The sequence below is a fragment of the Meleagris gallopavo genome, chromosome 20 (assembly GCF_000146605.3).
Source record: "Meleagris gallopavo isolate NT-WF06-2002-E0010 breed Aviagen turkey brand Nicholas breeding stock chromosome 20, Turkey_5.1, whole genome shotgun sequence".
Taxonomy (NCBI): domain Eukaryota; kingdom Metazoa; phylum Chordata; class Aves; order Galliformes; family Phasianidae; genus Meleagris; species Meleagris gallopavo.
Window position 1 is genome coordinate 7,799,462 of NC_015030.2, and position 14,179 is coordinate 7,813,640.

At 37.5% G+C, this 14,179-nt stretch overlaps 2 protein-coding genes across 2 annotated transcripts in view; both read left to right on the top strand.

Annotated features, from left to right (window-relative positions):
* Positions 1 to 12,119, top strand: part of NOL11 (nucleolar protein 11) — a 13,673-nt gene extending 1,554 nt beyond the window's left edge. The window contains exons 2-18 of the mRNA XM_010721677.3: positions 609 to 722; positions 1,586 to 1,642; positions 2,226 to 2,371; positions 2,659 to 2,716; positions 3,149 to 3,287; positions 3,659 to 3,856; positions 4,438 to 4,514; positions 5,208 to 5,331; positions 5,961 to 6,064; positions 6,241 to 6,318; positions 7,165 to 7,349; positions 7,623 to 7,748; positions 8,465 to 8,686; positions 9,082 to 9,160; positions 9,914 to 10,006; positions 10,254 to 10,361; positions 10,676 to 12,119. Of these exons, the coding sequence (XP_010719979.1) occupies positions 609 to 722; positions 1,586 to 1,642; positions 2,226 to 2,371; positions 2,659 to 2,716; positions 3,149 to 3,287; positions 3,659 to 3,856; positions 4,438 to 4,514; positions 5,208 to 5,331; positions 5,961 to 6,064; positions 6,241 to 6,318; positions 7,165 to 7,349; positions 7,623 to 7,748; positions 8,465 to 8,686; positions 9,082 to 9,160; positions 9,914 to 10,006; positions 10,254 to 10,361; positions 10,676 to 10,789 (2,022 nt within the window). The 3' untranslated portion in view covers positions 10,790 to 12,119. The remainder of the gene's footprint in view (positions 1 to 608; positions 723 to 1,585; positions 1,643 to 2,225; positions 2,372 to 2,658; positions 2,717 to 3,148; positions 3,288 to 3,658; positions 3,857 to 4,437; positions 4,515 to 5,207; positions 5,332 to 5,960; positions 6,065 to 6,240; positions 6,319 to 7,164; positions 7,350 to 7,622; positions 7,749 to 8,464; positions 8,687 to 9,081; positions 9,161 to 9,913; positions 10,007 to 10,253; positions 10,362 to 10,675) is intronic.
* Positions 12,120 to 14,143: 2,024 nt separating this feature from the next.
* Positions 14,144 to 14,179, top strand: part of BPTF (bromodomain PHD finger transcription factor) — a 45,562-nt gene continuing 45,526 nt past the window's right edge. The window contains 1 exon segment of the mRNA XM_019621615.1: positions 14,144 to 14,168. Coding sequence (XP_019477160.1) covers positions 14,144 to 14,168 — 25 coding nt within the window.

The following is a 14,179-nucleotide window of genomic DNA, read 5'->3' on the forward strand; positions in this document are numbered from 1 at the left end:
CCCCCCCGCCTTCTCTGCGTCCGTAGTAGCGGCCTTAGGCGATCCCCGGAGTGGTTCCCGTGCTGTTTCTTTTCCTCTCCGTTCCCGTGTCACGCAATACTCACAGCCAGGGGTGTCACGTCTCCGTGTCGCGTACGGGTGACGGCAGTTGTGCCCAGTTGTCAGTTTGGTGTCAGCTGCCTTCCTGTTGGGTGGAGAACAGAGATTTAAGTGTGCTCGCAATACTTGACCTGTGGGTTGTAGTTGCTTCTTTTAACCTATGCATCTGTTGCAGTGACCATTAAATGAAACTTTCTGAAAACGTCTGTCTCTATGTATTTGGTCAATGGGGCTGGAGGCTGTGTCTTAATGAACCCGCGGTGTCATTTCCTGTCATGTATTTAGTGCCATTTCCTCATGTAGGAAAAAAAAAAAAAAAGCTTTTGATTAATGCAGAGCTCCACTGTACTCTGAAATGCTAGCATTGCAGTTAAGAATGCTAACGCAGAACTTATGAGTCCTGTTAGGGTGGAACTTTCCTTATTTTTATGTTCTCATTCGATCATGAGAGCAATCCCCAGCATGTACTGTTGCATATTAATTACATGACTTTATCCTGATTTTTCTAGGTCTCAGATCAGAAGCCACTGGGCTGTTGGTCAGTTAAACATGGGCAGATTATCACGTGTCCAGTTGTATGCAACTTTGAGACTCATGAATATATAGCTGTTCATGATAACAAGGTGAGATTCTTTTCTTAAGGGGAAAAATGATGTCGTGAGTCATCTGGGTGAATATAGGCAAGGAAGAGATCGGGAGTGCTGGATTCTTAGCTACTGGGAATGTGTGGAGTTCTCAAAACTTCATGACAAGCTTTCAAAGCTGGTAACGGTGCTTTAATGCAGTTGTACCTCAGGTCATCTCTGCTCTTAGAGTGGGTAGGGCTGTGCAGTTCCAGGGCTGCACAGTGCGTTTGTTAGTGACATGAAAACTATCTATGCTGAGCATCAGCTACACAGTGGCCTTTTAAAAACTGAAGCATTCTCAGTGAAGAATGCCTCATGCACACGTTCACTAAGAATAAGCTTTTCTTGTTGTAGACTGGTAGAAATTTAGAGCTGCACGGTTATTATGTAGAAATGGTTCAGAACTGCATCCTTAACTATCTACTCTTGTCTTATGGTCAAACATTTCCTGGTTGTGTACTTATAGCAATGTTTGCTCAGCACATACTGATCACTTGTTAATGAAATATTCTTTTTGACCTTGAAATGTTCCCTTCCAGATCAGACCATCTGTATCTTAATCTGCCTCCATTGCTTTGATCAACTTTCATTTAGAGTTTTGCTGTCTCTTTTTTCTTAGCTGCATTCTTACCTATCCCTTCTTTCAAGATCAAAATGTTAAGCTTTATTTGTATTTTTGTGGTTCCCATTTCAGCTTCTTCCCATGCAAACTTCCTAAGTCTGTTTTCAGTACGGCTGCTTGAATACTTAACTGTATGTTTTCCTCCATTTTTCAGTAGGATGCAATCGCTGTTATTTTATATGATAAGAAGTCAATGTGCTGCTGGTTTGCTGCTTAAAAAATGATGTTTCTCTTTAAGGTTTTACGAATATGGAAGGATAAAGATGTTAACTTGGACAAAGTATTTAAAGCAACAGTAAGTTTCTTACATATGTTCACTTTTAACACTTTGAATCTCACGGGGTTGAAGAGATGCTGACTTTTATAATACTGATAGCATTACAATTTAGCTGACAGTTGTCTTGATTTGTGGTTTGTGATATTACAGAGCATTGCAAGGAATCCACTTCAGTTGATAGGCTTAATCATCAAAGCACCACACAAAGTGATGGCTGTCCAACATTTGAAAGGACTTTTATTATTGTGGATTGTGCTGAAGGACAATTATTTTCTGTTCTGCTGGTGGACATGATAAACAGCACTTTGTGTAATGGTGTATAGCAGTTGTTTGAGCTCCTTTACCTCAATTACACTTTTTTTCTGATGTCGTTTATAAACTTCATGCTCATTAGGATGCTTTCCTGGCTTTCTGTTGGGTAGTGATTTGCATTACTAGTTGCATTTCAGAAAATAAGCATTTTTTGGTATCTTGCAGGTTCATCATCCTTATTTTACTCATTTAATGAGATAACTTTTTAAAAAATGTTGTGCAAAACACTTGGCTTTCAAGGTAATGCACTGATGAACATAGAACTTAAACAATTTCCTTTTCTTTTTAGCTTTCAGCTGAGGTGTACAGAGTACATTCACTGCCCCATGCGGAGCCATTGGTGTTATTCAGAGGAGGGGGTGTTCGAACTTTAGATGTTCTTTTGGAAGCTCCACAACAAGAAATTGAAGATGTTATCTCAGATGAAGTTATCAAGTAAGTGATACAAAGTTATGAATCCTGACCCTTGATCAGAGGAACTCATGTTGTTGCACCCTTCTTTGTGGGGAAGAGAGAGGAAATCTTAAGATTAACATCCCAAGATCAAGATCTTGGGGCTGATTTGTTGATAATTATTATTTTATTTTTTTAATGCATTGACTTTTAAAACCTTAGACTTTTAGTACAGGTATAAAAGTAAGAGGCTGCCTGAATAATTATGATACGATTTTTAAATATAGCCCCAGAATTTAGAAAATGTTTGTACATCTTTCTGTTTTCAGGTGGAGTGAAGCATTTCTGGAAGGTCAACAACCTGTCTTAATTTTTGTCACAGAGAAAGTGAGTTTAACAAATGTTTAGCTTTTACAACTGCAAATCTAAATCCTTCTACTAAAATCCATCACTTGTTTAACTGGATTCTAAGAGCGTTTAGTGAAATAATTATTCTGTGTGTATGTTGTCTGTGGCACAACACTTACACTGTTTTCAGGGCTGGATAGCCTGGCTCTTAAAAGTTCAGAACAGCTGAGATTAAATATAATGTACAATTGATTGACTTCATTTCTCTCTTCATGCAGATGTTACTTCCTGTGAATCTATTTGTTGCATCAAATTAAAATTTTCATTATATAGTTGTCTTCAGCTGTACGTTCTATAGTAAACACAAATTCCTAATCTTGTTCAGCATTCAAAATAATTCAGTAGAAATATCTGAACTTGTTAGCCCTTCCTTCTGTCAGTTAAAGACAATCTTTTTCCTCTTTGTTTTAGGATGGAGATTTTTTTGTCTACGTGCAGAAACTTAAGATGAGGAGTCTACACAAATATAAGCTTGAACAACAGGAATTATCTAATCCACTTTGTTTCACAGCATATATAAAAAAGCAGATTATCACACTTCTGTGTTTATGTGAGTTGAATTTTCTAATGTTTTTTTAATATTAAAACCGTAAGTTACATAGAAGGACATAAAATACTGATGTTTGTGAATTACTGTTTAATATTTTTGCTCTTCTCTGTTGAATGTTTTATAACAGCAAATGATAGACTACACAGTTAAATTTTCCTGATATTTTAATGGTTGAAAAGGCTTACTGTTCTTCAACGTTGTAACTTGTACTTTGAAAACCTCCAGAAAGCTGTGCTTTTATTCTGCTTTGCATGATAATGTGCCCTTCAAGTATCCTATTTTACTTCTTTTCTCAGTGCTCATCTTGCCATGTTGTATCGAATAATTTTTTTAATGTCAGACATAAAGACATCATTTGTTTGTTTTGACAGACTCCAGTGACTCTATATATAAAGTTCTGATACCTCTACAGCAAAATAGTGAAGAGGAAGAGCAAACTCTGTCTAAATCACTACTACTAAACCTTTCAATATCTGGAAGTGTTCTAAAAGGAACTTCTTTTGTTGTTCTTGATAAAGACCATGTTGCAGTACTAGGAAGTCTAGCAGCATCTGATGAAGAATCCAAAGGTAACTGGAAAAGTCAGATGAAGGTGTCTTAAATTCTACAACATCCTTAAAGCAGAGGTGTTTTGTGTCTTGCTTTTTGTTCTTGATTGTTTTTGTTTAACAGAGCAGATGAATAAAGAGCACTGCTGTTTCTTCTTCAGTGAATATTATAAATACTGCATATTAAATGAAATGGTTGGCTCTTAAAACTGTTGTATGCAGGGAAATGGACCTCACATACTATAATAAAATGGTATCTTAAAGAAGTGAAATACTGCTTTCATGACTAACTTCTGAGATGTGGGATCACTGAAAGTTAAGCCACTGAACAGCATTTTATGACTGAAAGTTACAGAGATTTTGGCTGATCTCATTGCAGCTTTTTCTTCAGTGCTCTTCGAAGAGAGCTGAGTTTCAGACTTGTTTGTTGAAAGACCTAACCAAAAAGATACATTGCGTAGTGCTGAGTGCATTATTAAGCGAAGTTATTTTGAAACAGTTACTTGTATGTCCTGAAGTGTTTCTAACTGAAAGTCACAAAAGAAAACGTAGCATTTTTGTTGCTTTGGGGTTTGTCACATTTATCTCTTTATTTTTCCTAGAGTGCCTAACAATATGGAATACAAAATTTCAAACATTACAAGCTTCAAAGGAACTACCCCTGGGAACCAGTGGACAAGTGAGTTCAGTCTTTACTTTGTGGTTCATAAACCTTCATCTATTGCATATGGCACAATAGAAAAGAGACAAGCAAACTGCAGTTATGGTTCTGTCTGGAAGAGCAGTAAATGTCAACTTCTGAAACAAAACTAATACTGGCCAGCTGATGACCTATTTTTGTCATAATCTCTAAACAGGAGCATGGTAGCCCTTAGCAAAATCCATAGTAATTCAGAACTTCTGTTTTTTGTTAGCCTTGTTTGGTGAGAATGAAATCCTCAGTTGGTATTTATTACATTCTGAAAGCTTGCAAGTGACCACGGCTCAGAGTATTCAGCTGTCAGTAATAAGTGAACTGGAACCTAATTAATAAATGCACCAGTTAAATAGAACAGCTGACTCATTTTTGACATAAAATTGTACAGGAAGGGATTTTAAAAATAATAATAAAAAAAATCAAGTGGATTTAGTGCCTCAAAGCAGTCACTTTAGTTTAAGGCATCCTTGGAAAATATTCAACAATGCAATCATTTCCATAGATAGAATCAACAGTCAATGAAGGTCTGCTAATGTGTTTAAAAACTACCAAAAATAACTGCTAAAATCATCTGATTGCTGATTTCCTGTTGAATTTTGTAGTTGGAAATTAAAGATTAGCATGTGCAGAAATGTCTCTGCTTCACTCATTAATGATGTGTTTAATATTTTGCAGTTGTGGTGTTATGGGGAAAAATTTTTCTTCACTCATGGAAAAGTGCTAACAGTAGTTATATACAAGTGTGAAACTTCATCCTTGGCAGCTGCTGTGGGAAAGCTGAAGGACAGTCAAACCTCTGGTAAGAAGTTTTCTGATTACAGTGAGATCTAGCAGGAAAACTTCTGAAATTGCGTAGAAATTGTTTTAATATTGTTGTATAAAATCAGTTAAGCCTGAACTGCTTGAAGTAAGTTAGTGTATCAGCTGTTAGATGTTAGTGCTCTTACTGAGAACATCAGAGAATTTGAAGCATACAAATGTTTGAACTTATGGTGGCTTCATTGAAGTGTCATTCAAATGCTGCAATTATTGAAAACACTGAGATGCTGGTATAACCACTGAAACAATTAAAGCACAGTCTTTTATATTGTGTTTTTAGAGCACTTATTACTAAATGAGGCAGTACCAAACCTAAGTTTAAAGAAAGTACCTAAGGTTAAAGAAAATACAAGTGAGAAGTACTGCTTAGCACTGTACTGGGAAAATGGCAGATGATGTTTGCAATAAGTTGTGGAATAACTTTTCTCCTCCTACCAAAGACTAAAAAGGGAAAATATGCAAAATGTCTCAAAATTACTTACTGATGAAAGAAAACATGGAAGTTTCTTTGCAAAAAACGTATTACACTTCAGAAAGTGCATGTTAGTATCAGAAGTTCTTAATAAGTGGCATTGTTAACTTCACATAGCCTTATTTTTGTCTTCACAGATCTTTGTTCATTTCTAAACTGGAATACTCTCCAAGATGAAGAGCTCCTGGTTTCCTGTCAGTCACAGCAGTCTGCAGCTCTAAAGTCTGAATCCACAATGACAGTAAGTTAACACAGCGAATGTGTGTGAGCTCTTTTGTTTTGTGTTTGTCTCTTCCCAATGCTGCTACTTTTAAATGCAATTTGTAGCAAACAGCACACAATGTTCCTAGTTATCTTGCTTGAAATCCTTGAATTGCCTTTTTGGAGCTGAATAATAACTTGTTTTCTTTATTGTAGTTAAGATCAAAAAAGAGCACAGTTGAGAACATACAGCCAGGTGCCTCCACAATTGGGCAGCTCTTACTAAGTATAAAAGTAAGTACACCAAGTAGCCTTAATTAATTTTCAGTCACCTCCTAAGCTGTTATCTTCTCACATTTCCTCTTGTATAGATCAAGCTGAAGAAGCTGCCTTAAACAGGTTTGTTGGAGGATTCTGTTATTACTGTGTAAAAATAGTGTTTGGGCTTATGAAGTTTTGTCATAGGAAGATGTAATATAACTGTTCAATATGGGGTTTATAACAGCTGTCTGACTTCTGAGAACTTGCACAAATGCATTTTCATGCAGTAAATAAGGTGAGAAGATGTTTCACCTGATTTTTTTTTTTAATCTTTTAACTATTTTTTTTTTGTCTGTTTTTCACTTTGATGATATTTTGGATCTAGTAAGTCACAATGCTAGGAAAAAGGTGCTATAAGTTGCTATTTGTAGATTATTTGTCACGTAACTATGCATCTTTATTGTTTTCAGAAGATAACATTTAACTCATTTCCAAAACAAGTCAGAGAATGTACTTGCCTACCCATCTGGTCACTTAGTTCAATATATTATTTGATGAGTGAGCATTGAAGCGAGTCCCAGGATACCATAGAACAGTTTGTGTTGGGTAGGACCTCAAAGACCACCTAATTCCAACCTCCTGCCCTGGGCAGAGGCACTCCACACTTGATGAGGTTGCTCAGTGTTGCATCCAACCCGATCTTGAAAATAAACATCATGGTGATACAAAAGATATGGTAACTGTATCTGTATTCTGATATAGTTCCTTTTGAAATCTTGTTGCAAGCGTTGTAATACTTTGATCTACTGCCTTCCTCTGTGTACAGTCCTCAAACCTATGCCTTGTACAGCTGAACTGAATGGTATTTTTCATTTTCAGGATGCTTCCACAGCTGCAGTTGAAGATGAATTGAGGCAATTGTTGTCAAAAGTACAGAGACCAGATTTTCAGGCCGCCATTGGAAGTGTAATAAGTGCTCTAATAAACAGGTGTAAAACAGACCCAGCGTTCTACCCTCGAAACTTCCTGATACAGATGATCCAGAAACGAGAGTTATCTTACAGGTGATAATTCTGAATTTTTTCTTTTTTTGTTTAAAATTGTAAGCCAAAGTTTTTAGAAAATAGAAATTCAGTTCTTCATTTAAAAAAAAAAATCCTTGATTTATCAGGTGCTTATATTTGGTTTCCTTTGAAGTCTATTGCTTGTTTTCTGATGAAGCTGACAATTCTCAGATGGATTTTTGTGTAAAACAAGATTAATCCTTCTACATTCTTTGTTAATGGAGCTTTCAGTGAGTGTGAACTCTGCAGCCTATTCTTTTCATATTCTAACAGTTTGTGTCCAGACTTAATGGCTGTTGCTTTAGAGAAAAAAGATGTACATCTCTTACAAATCTGCTTACAACGGTTTCCAGATATTCCTGAAGAAATTACTTACGCTTGCTTGAAAGTATTTTTGAGGTAAGTTGGAATCAGTCTTTTTACATTTTTTTTGTTTAGTTACTTATTTATTCTTCACCAAACCAGGACTTTTACTTAAAGTAAGTTTTTAGATGACTAATTAAGTGCATAATATTATTAATTCTGAGTACAGTCTGTGTTGCAGTCCTTCAGACTGACATGCTTTTTACAAGATGCCCATTGCATGCACGTATTTTAAAACTTGTGTAAGCTGTAATTTAAAGAAAAATGCCTTTTGGTAAACTTGCTGGTTTAAATGGCACATCCTTTTACATACTGGCTGTTTACTGTTTAACACACTTGTTCATCTCCTCCCTTAGAAATATCAAATATTTATTACTGAGCAGTAGGAAAACCATGGCTGGCTTAGAGGTTGAGGTAGTCCCAGCGATGTCAGAATACAGTGACAGTCTTGAACAGAGTATGTGTGTAACCTTTTAAATAAGCCTATGGCAACATCTAGTAATACAGCAATTTACACTGTTGGAACACTTGAGCAAAAACATATGTTGCTCAAGTTAATGGTAAATGCTAGCTGTTTTCTCATGGCCTTGATCCATTCTGAAACTCTCATATTTTGGTGTGTATTTTCATACTCATAAGCTTCATAGAGTCAGTGTGTGTTGTTGTGGGGTTGATGACATTGCTGGGCTTTTTTGTTTGTTTTTAAGCTAACACTAAAAATACTAAATATGTGTGGAATTTTTCTTCTATAGCATTAGTGATGAGTATCTGGAAAGAACAGACGTGGATCTGGAATCTGTAATCTCTTACATTGACATTGAACCAAACAATAAAGAAGTTAAGACTGAAGTTGTAGAAAATGGTTTCAGTACTGAACTGGAGGAAGATGGTTGTGATGTTACAGGCATGAAGGAAATTCATATGATGGACAGTGTTGAATTCTGCCCTGTTGGACCTCAAAAGGCAGCATTATTGTATCCTCTGTGTGTTTAAATGAAGGGAAGTCTGTGTGGTATTTATGATTTGAATGTCTGTTTAACATTGCTGAAAATGATCTTCTGCTATTGCTGAAAATTTCTCTGTACCAATTTAAATTTACAGAAGTGTAGACTGGAACTTTGTTCGAAGCAATTTAGTCTCAATGCTTTTAATGTTTGTCTATTGAAATGTTAGACAGTTCCTTTCTTGCAGTAAATGGAACTGTGTTCAAGCTGAGTATTATGTTTCAGTTGCTGTATATATTTCATAATAGAAATAAGAGATTCAAAAAGATCTCTCAACCTACAGAAATATTTTAATTAAGGTTGGTTTTAGTTTGTAGTAACTAATATTTTTCCTGCAGTAACATTTCCTCAATAACATTGCACAGAAATGCTGTTCTTCATTCAGCTTACAGTGAAACGTTTCTTTTGCCTCATCTGAAAGGCCTTCCAGCTCAGCAAGCTGTTGTAAGTATTTTGAAGCAAAAAAAAAAAAAAAGAAGCTGAAATGTCCTCATTATTTGGGGGAAAGAAAAGAAAAAGGTGTTTGTGTGTGTTTGTTATCTATCAGAAACTTGCCACTAGCATATGAAAAGAACATGACTAATAAGATCTAATGCTGTTAAGTGTTCCATGTATTCCAAGTGAACACGTACTATTTCTTATAGTCTGCTCATTTTAGATAAATGTAAGAAAGAAAACTCAATTATGACCAGATCTGCATGAAAAATATTCTAATGGTGTAGTACCTTCTCCTTATTTTAAGTGCTTTTAAACTACTGAGATACTAACTTAATCAGATGTGTTAGAAACAGAGATTTAGAAAATTGAATTAAAACCAGAACAGACCAAAAAAAAAGCCAACCCGACAGTAAACACCACACATCAGAACTGCACTTCTATTGATTAACACTGACTAATCTCCTCAAGTCTTATTCTGGAGACAAAAAAAAAATGTAGGACTTGTGCTGAAAGTGCACCTGGCACTAACACTGGAACAGTGCCTGTCACAGAACATCACTTTACACTGAGTATTCCTGAATTTTCAAATTCACAGCTATAGATGAAGGAGGAGAGCCATGATACTTATTTTTAATGCTTTAGTTTCTTAATTAAAGAAAAAAAAAAAGATTATCATTGTGTGTTATTGCCTTGTGCAGGGCAAAACTCCTAGGTCTTAAATGTTTCTTCTTACAAACATTCAGTCTTTTCTTCTCTCAGCTGTTTCTCAGGTATTTACATTACCTGTATGTGAAATGCAGTGAAAGAATAAATACAACTCTTCCCGGAGTTCTCTCTCCAACTGTAAGTCAGGTAAGCAACTAGTTCTAAAAAGTTGGGCCTCCTTCAGGTTCTCTAAAATCAACTGAGACTTATGTTAATTCTGTAAGGTATTGTTTATTAGTGGACCTTATTGAGTAGCATGATGCTTTCTTTTCTATCTGAAAATAAATATCCGGCATTAAACTATGAAGCCATGTCTTTTTTTTTTATCAGGAGTTAATATTTCAGAGTGTTTTTGAAGCAAAACCCATGTCACTTCTGTTTTGTTTTTGTTCAGATCATGGATTGGATGTGTCTATTACTTGATGCTCACTTCACAGTTATGGTGATGCTACCAGAAGCAAAAAGATTGCTTTCAAGCATGCATAAGTTTGTGAGAGCCCAAGTAAGTTTTGCATAATGATTTCATTGTAGTATTGAGTTAAAATATGGCCAGTAAGATTACTCGGGGCAGGGTTGGAGAAGAACAACACATGTAAATATACAGTATATCAATTAAAATATATTCAGTGCCATAAGCCTATTCCTGAACACTAAATAGTACTTGCTTATCTTCATCATCTTGATCCCTAAAGGTGCTGCATTGGTTTTGTTTGAATGTATTAAACTGTGTAAGACAGCAAATAGCTACATGGTATAAATTGTGTAGGAGAAGATTTAAAATTTGTTTTGTCATAAATGTGTGGTCTTTGTTTTTAGGTACGATTCTACTCTGAACTTAACAAAATCGAAGGAAGTTTGCAAGAACTGCAAAGAATTAAATGCCAGACAGACACTCAGGCATATTCTATTGAAGTGCTGGAACTTATTTGAATATGAAATGAATTGTTAACAAACTTGTTATTGATTCCTTTTATGACAAGGACGTATTAGCACTCCATATTGGGGATGTGAAAAGTTGAGTTTTCTGCACAGGGAGAACGCGGTTACTCAGTAGCTACGTGGGGGGTTGTGTATTAAAAGCTCTTTTTTGACTGGATGACTTTCTTATATTTTCATTGTAATTTTGTTATGCAGTCACAAGAATATCCTAAAATTCTTTCTGATTCTTGGCCAAGAAGTGATATTTGTAAAAAGGTTTCAAGAAATGTTTCATCAAATTAATTGTCACTTCTGTTCCACTTGCTTCTTTTTCACTTACAGGCAGTTGAATTCTCAGATTCTTCAGAGCTCTCTAATCTTTGTCCGGTTAGGAACTATAGATACTCATTTGAGTTTGTCTCTTTTGTTTTCTAAGAGCATTTTTACCTACATTCTTGTCCATTTCTTCGAAGTACTTTTTCAGAGTGAACATCTCAAGTTAACCTCATTCATACTGCTTGTTCTGTACAGCTTGAATTCTAGCATTCCAAAATGTCATAGCTTTCTGAATGCAAGGTTTGCTGAAGGTATTGCTGATACAAGCAACTGTGCATTGTACTTCTGATGAGGCAAACACTTGAAACTGATTTTTTTTACAAGCTACTTGTTGGACTAAAGGTCTGTCTAAATGAAAGCTGATCAGAGATGTGTAAAGGAGATATGGCAGATAAGCATAATGCTAGATTTCTTAAGATTTAATATAAAATGAATGTAAGAAGCAAAAGCCTCCAGAGAAAAATGAGTACATCAATAACTGTTCAGAATAACAGATAAAATCTTAATGACCTTTTAAAATATTAAGTGAATATTTATTATATTTTTCATCATAATAAATGATAGTTGATAATTTGAATTATATCAGCAAAAATCGTAAGCCCCTGCTTCCTCACGCTGACTTTAGTCTGCAGCTGAGCTCTAGTCCTTACCTTACATAGCAACAACTTGGTGTCTGGTAAATGCACGTGTAACTGACTCTAAAACAGAATACTTAAATTCAACACCTTTTACGAAGTGATTTGGAGGAAAAAGAATGGGCAAAAGCAGCTCAGTAATTTAAACAAGAGGATTTGCTGAGTTGGTTGAGGCCATGCCTTCCAGCTGTAAATTCTTAGGTTCTTTCCTTTACCCTTGGAGAAAGGAACCCACCTAGTTACCAGCCTGGAACAACTAGGCTGTACATTTTCTGTGTACCTTTTGGGAGAACCTATTTCTCCTCATCTGTCTGAAGAATAGATGCAGTATAGAGTATCATACATAAAATTCCTCTTCCTTTGGTGTTCAACTCGCTTAGAAATGTGCTTTTTTAATTATACCAATAGACTCCAAAAGGATTTATTTATAGTCTTGGTTCTGAAAGTTAACATACCTCTCCATGCAACCATTTCTCCAGTTCTAGAATTAGATCCCTTTACTAAACAGAATATTAAGCACTTCTAGATGACAACTAATAAATAAGAGGTCAGTAAGAGACGTAGTGTTCTGATTTACAGCAAATGTTATTGGGCTCCTTTGGTCTAATACAGATACAAAATCCTCACTGTTTTATAGATGTTGACACTTGTGCTGTAGGCTGTACGTGGATTTGTGCAGTACGTACACAACTAAGTATTTCTTGATTCACCCTGTATAGGCAGCAGAACTCAGATGCATTTCACAATGTGAGATAGTAAAAAGCATAGTAAAACAACTTATCCCCTTCTCTGTATCAATATATTCTTATGTTTGTAGAATTGCTACAGTCTTTTGCAAGCATAAGATCTTAAAAATCTTAACTGAAGCAGTATCAGGATAAAGTTGAATTATTCAAAATAAAAATTGAGTATACAGGTATAAATGGGGTTAGGCAGTGTTCTCTGTGCTTTTGCTGTGGCTGAAGGGTATAGTCTAAAACATGGCTCTACACTGTGCAGCTGCGTTATTGAATATATGAGTGCAACTGAATATAAAAGATGAAAGTAGAAAGCTGGACGCAGTAGTGCAAATTGTTTAGCCCTACTGTCTGGTGCAGTTGTTACAGTCCTTATGCTGTAGCATATTTGTGGGTTTAATGAGGTTCTCAGCCTGAGCAACAAATTAATGAAGAAAAGATGCTTCGTATATTGGTGTAGAAGAATGCAATTTAAATTGCACATTAGATGTAAAACTTGTATGCTTATGGTATAACTGCCCAGTATTGAGTTGTATGTATTACACAGAAACATAAGCAAAATACCAAGAGAAAATGACAGTCTGACCGTGCTTATTTGCTGAAGACTGGAATTTCTGGGATCATAAGCTTCTGTAGATTTAACAAGAACAAGGCCAGTTGTAGGTATTGAGAGATGCTGACAGCCTTTGGGCTGCTTTTTTATTTAATCCTGCTTTTGGTCAGGGAACTAATACTTTCAACTGAAGTGATGGTATTTAGAAGCCCAACAGGGCAGTTGGTCTCTAGAGTTTTAAAACCCTGGAGGCTCAGGCAAATGTGAAAATGAGGGAATACAAACTAAATGAAGCCCAGCTCCATTTTGTAGAGCCAAGTGAACGGACACAGCAGTTCAGAGAAACTACACTGACTAAAATTCTAAGAGCAGGTCCCAATGAAGTCTTCTCAGCCTTATTTTGCTTTACAGTGGTCCCAGCAAGGTAATGTGGTGAGCTGTAAAAACATATTCATACCTGCGTGAAGGGGGAAGATTTAAAGTCCGGGATCTTAATATGGGACATGGGTGTTTGGGCTGAGGAAGGCTGTCAGCGCGGTGCGGGCGGGGAAGCCGGCTCTGAGGGGAGCCCGTCCTTTGGGGAGCCCCTCCTGAGGAGCGGTGGCAGGAGCGGCTGAGCCCCCTCAGGCCGCAGCAGCGGGCGCAGACCGTTGCCTACCTGTGCTCGCAGCTGTCCCGAGCGGGACGCTCAGCCGGGCTGAAGCTGTGGGACGCGGAGCGAGGGGACTCCCGTGAGGGCGCGAGGCGAGCCCTGGGATCGAGGACCGGTAACGGGCGTCTTTATCCAGGTACAGGGAGTCGGTGAGTCTGAAGTGGGCTCGCAGCCGCCTCCAAGGGGGGCAGCGGCCTCAGGGCAACTTCAGCTGGGGGTCGGGGAGAGCGGCGGAGAACCCCGGGAACTCCCGGCACCGGGGCTGAGGGCAACTTCGTGGTGGGTGGCGTGCCGGGACAGCGCCGCGTGACAGGCGGTTGTGGGTCAGAGGGCTCCGTCCTGGTGTGAGGGGACGGCGGCAAAGAAGGCGCTGAGGGAGCGGCGAGGGGCAACGCGTGCAGCGGGGATACCCCTCGACCGAGCGCGGAGCCGCCCCCGAGCGCCGGCTCCAACATGGCTCTCGCGGCCGGCTGCTGCTGCGCCCCCTGG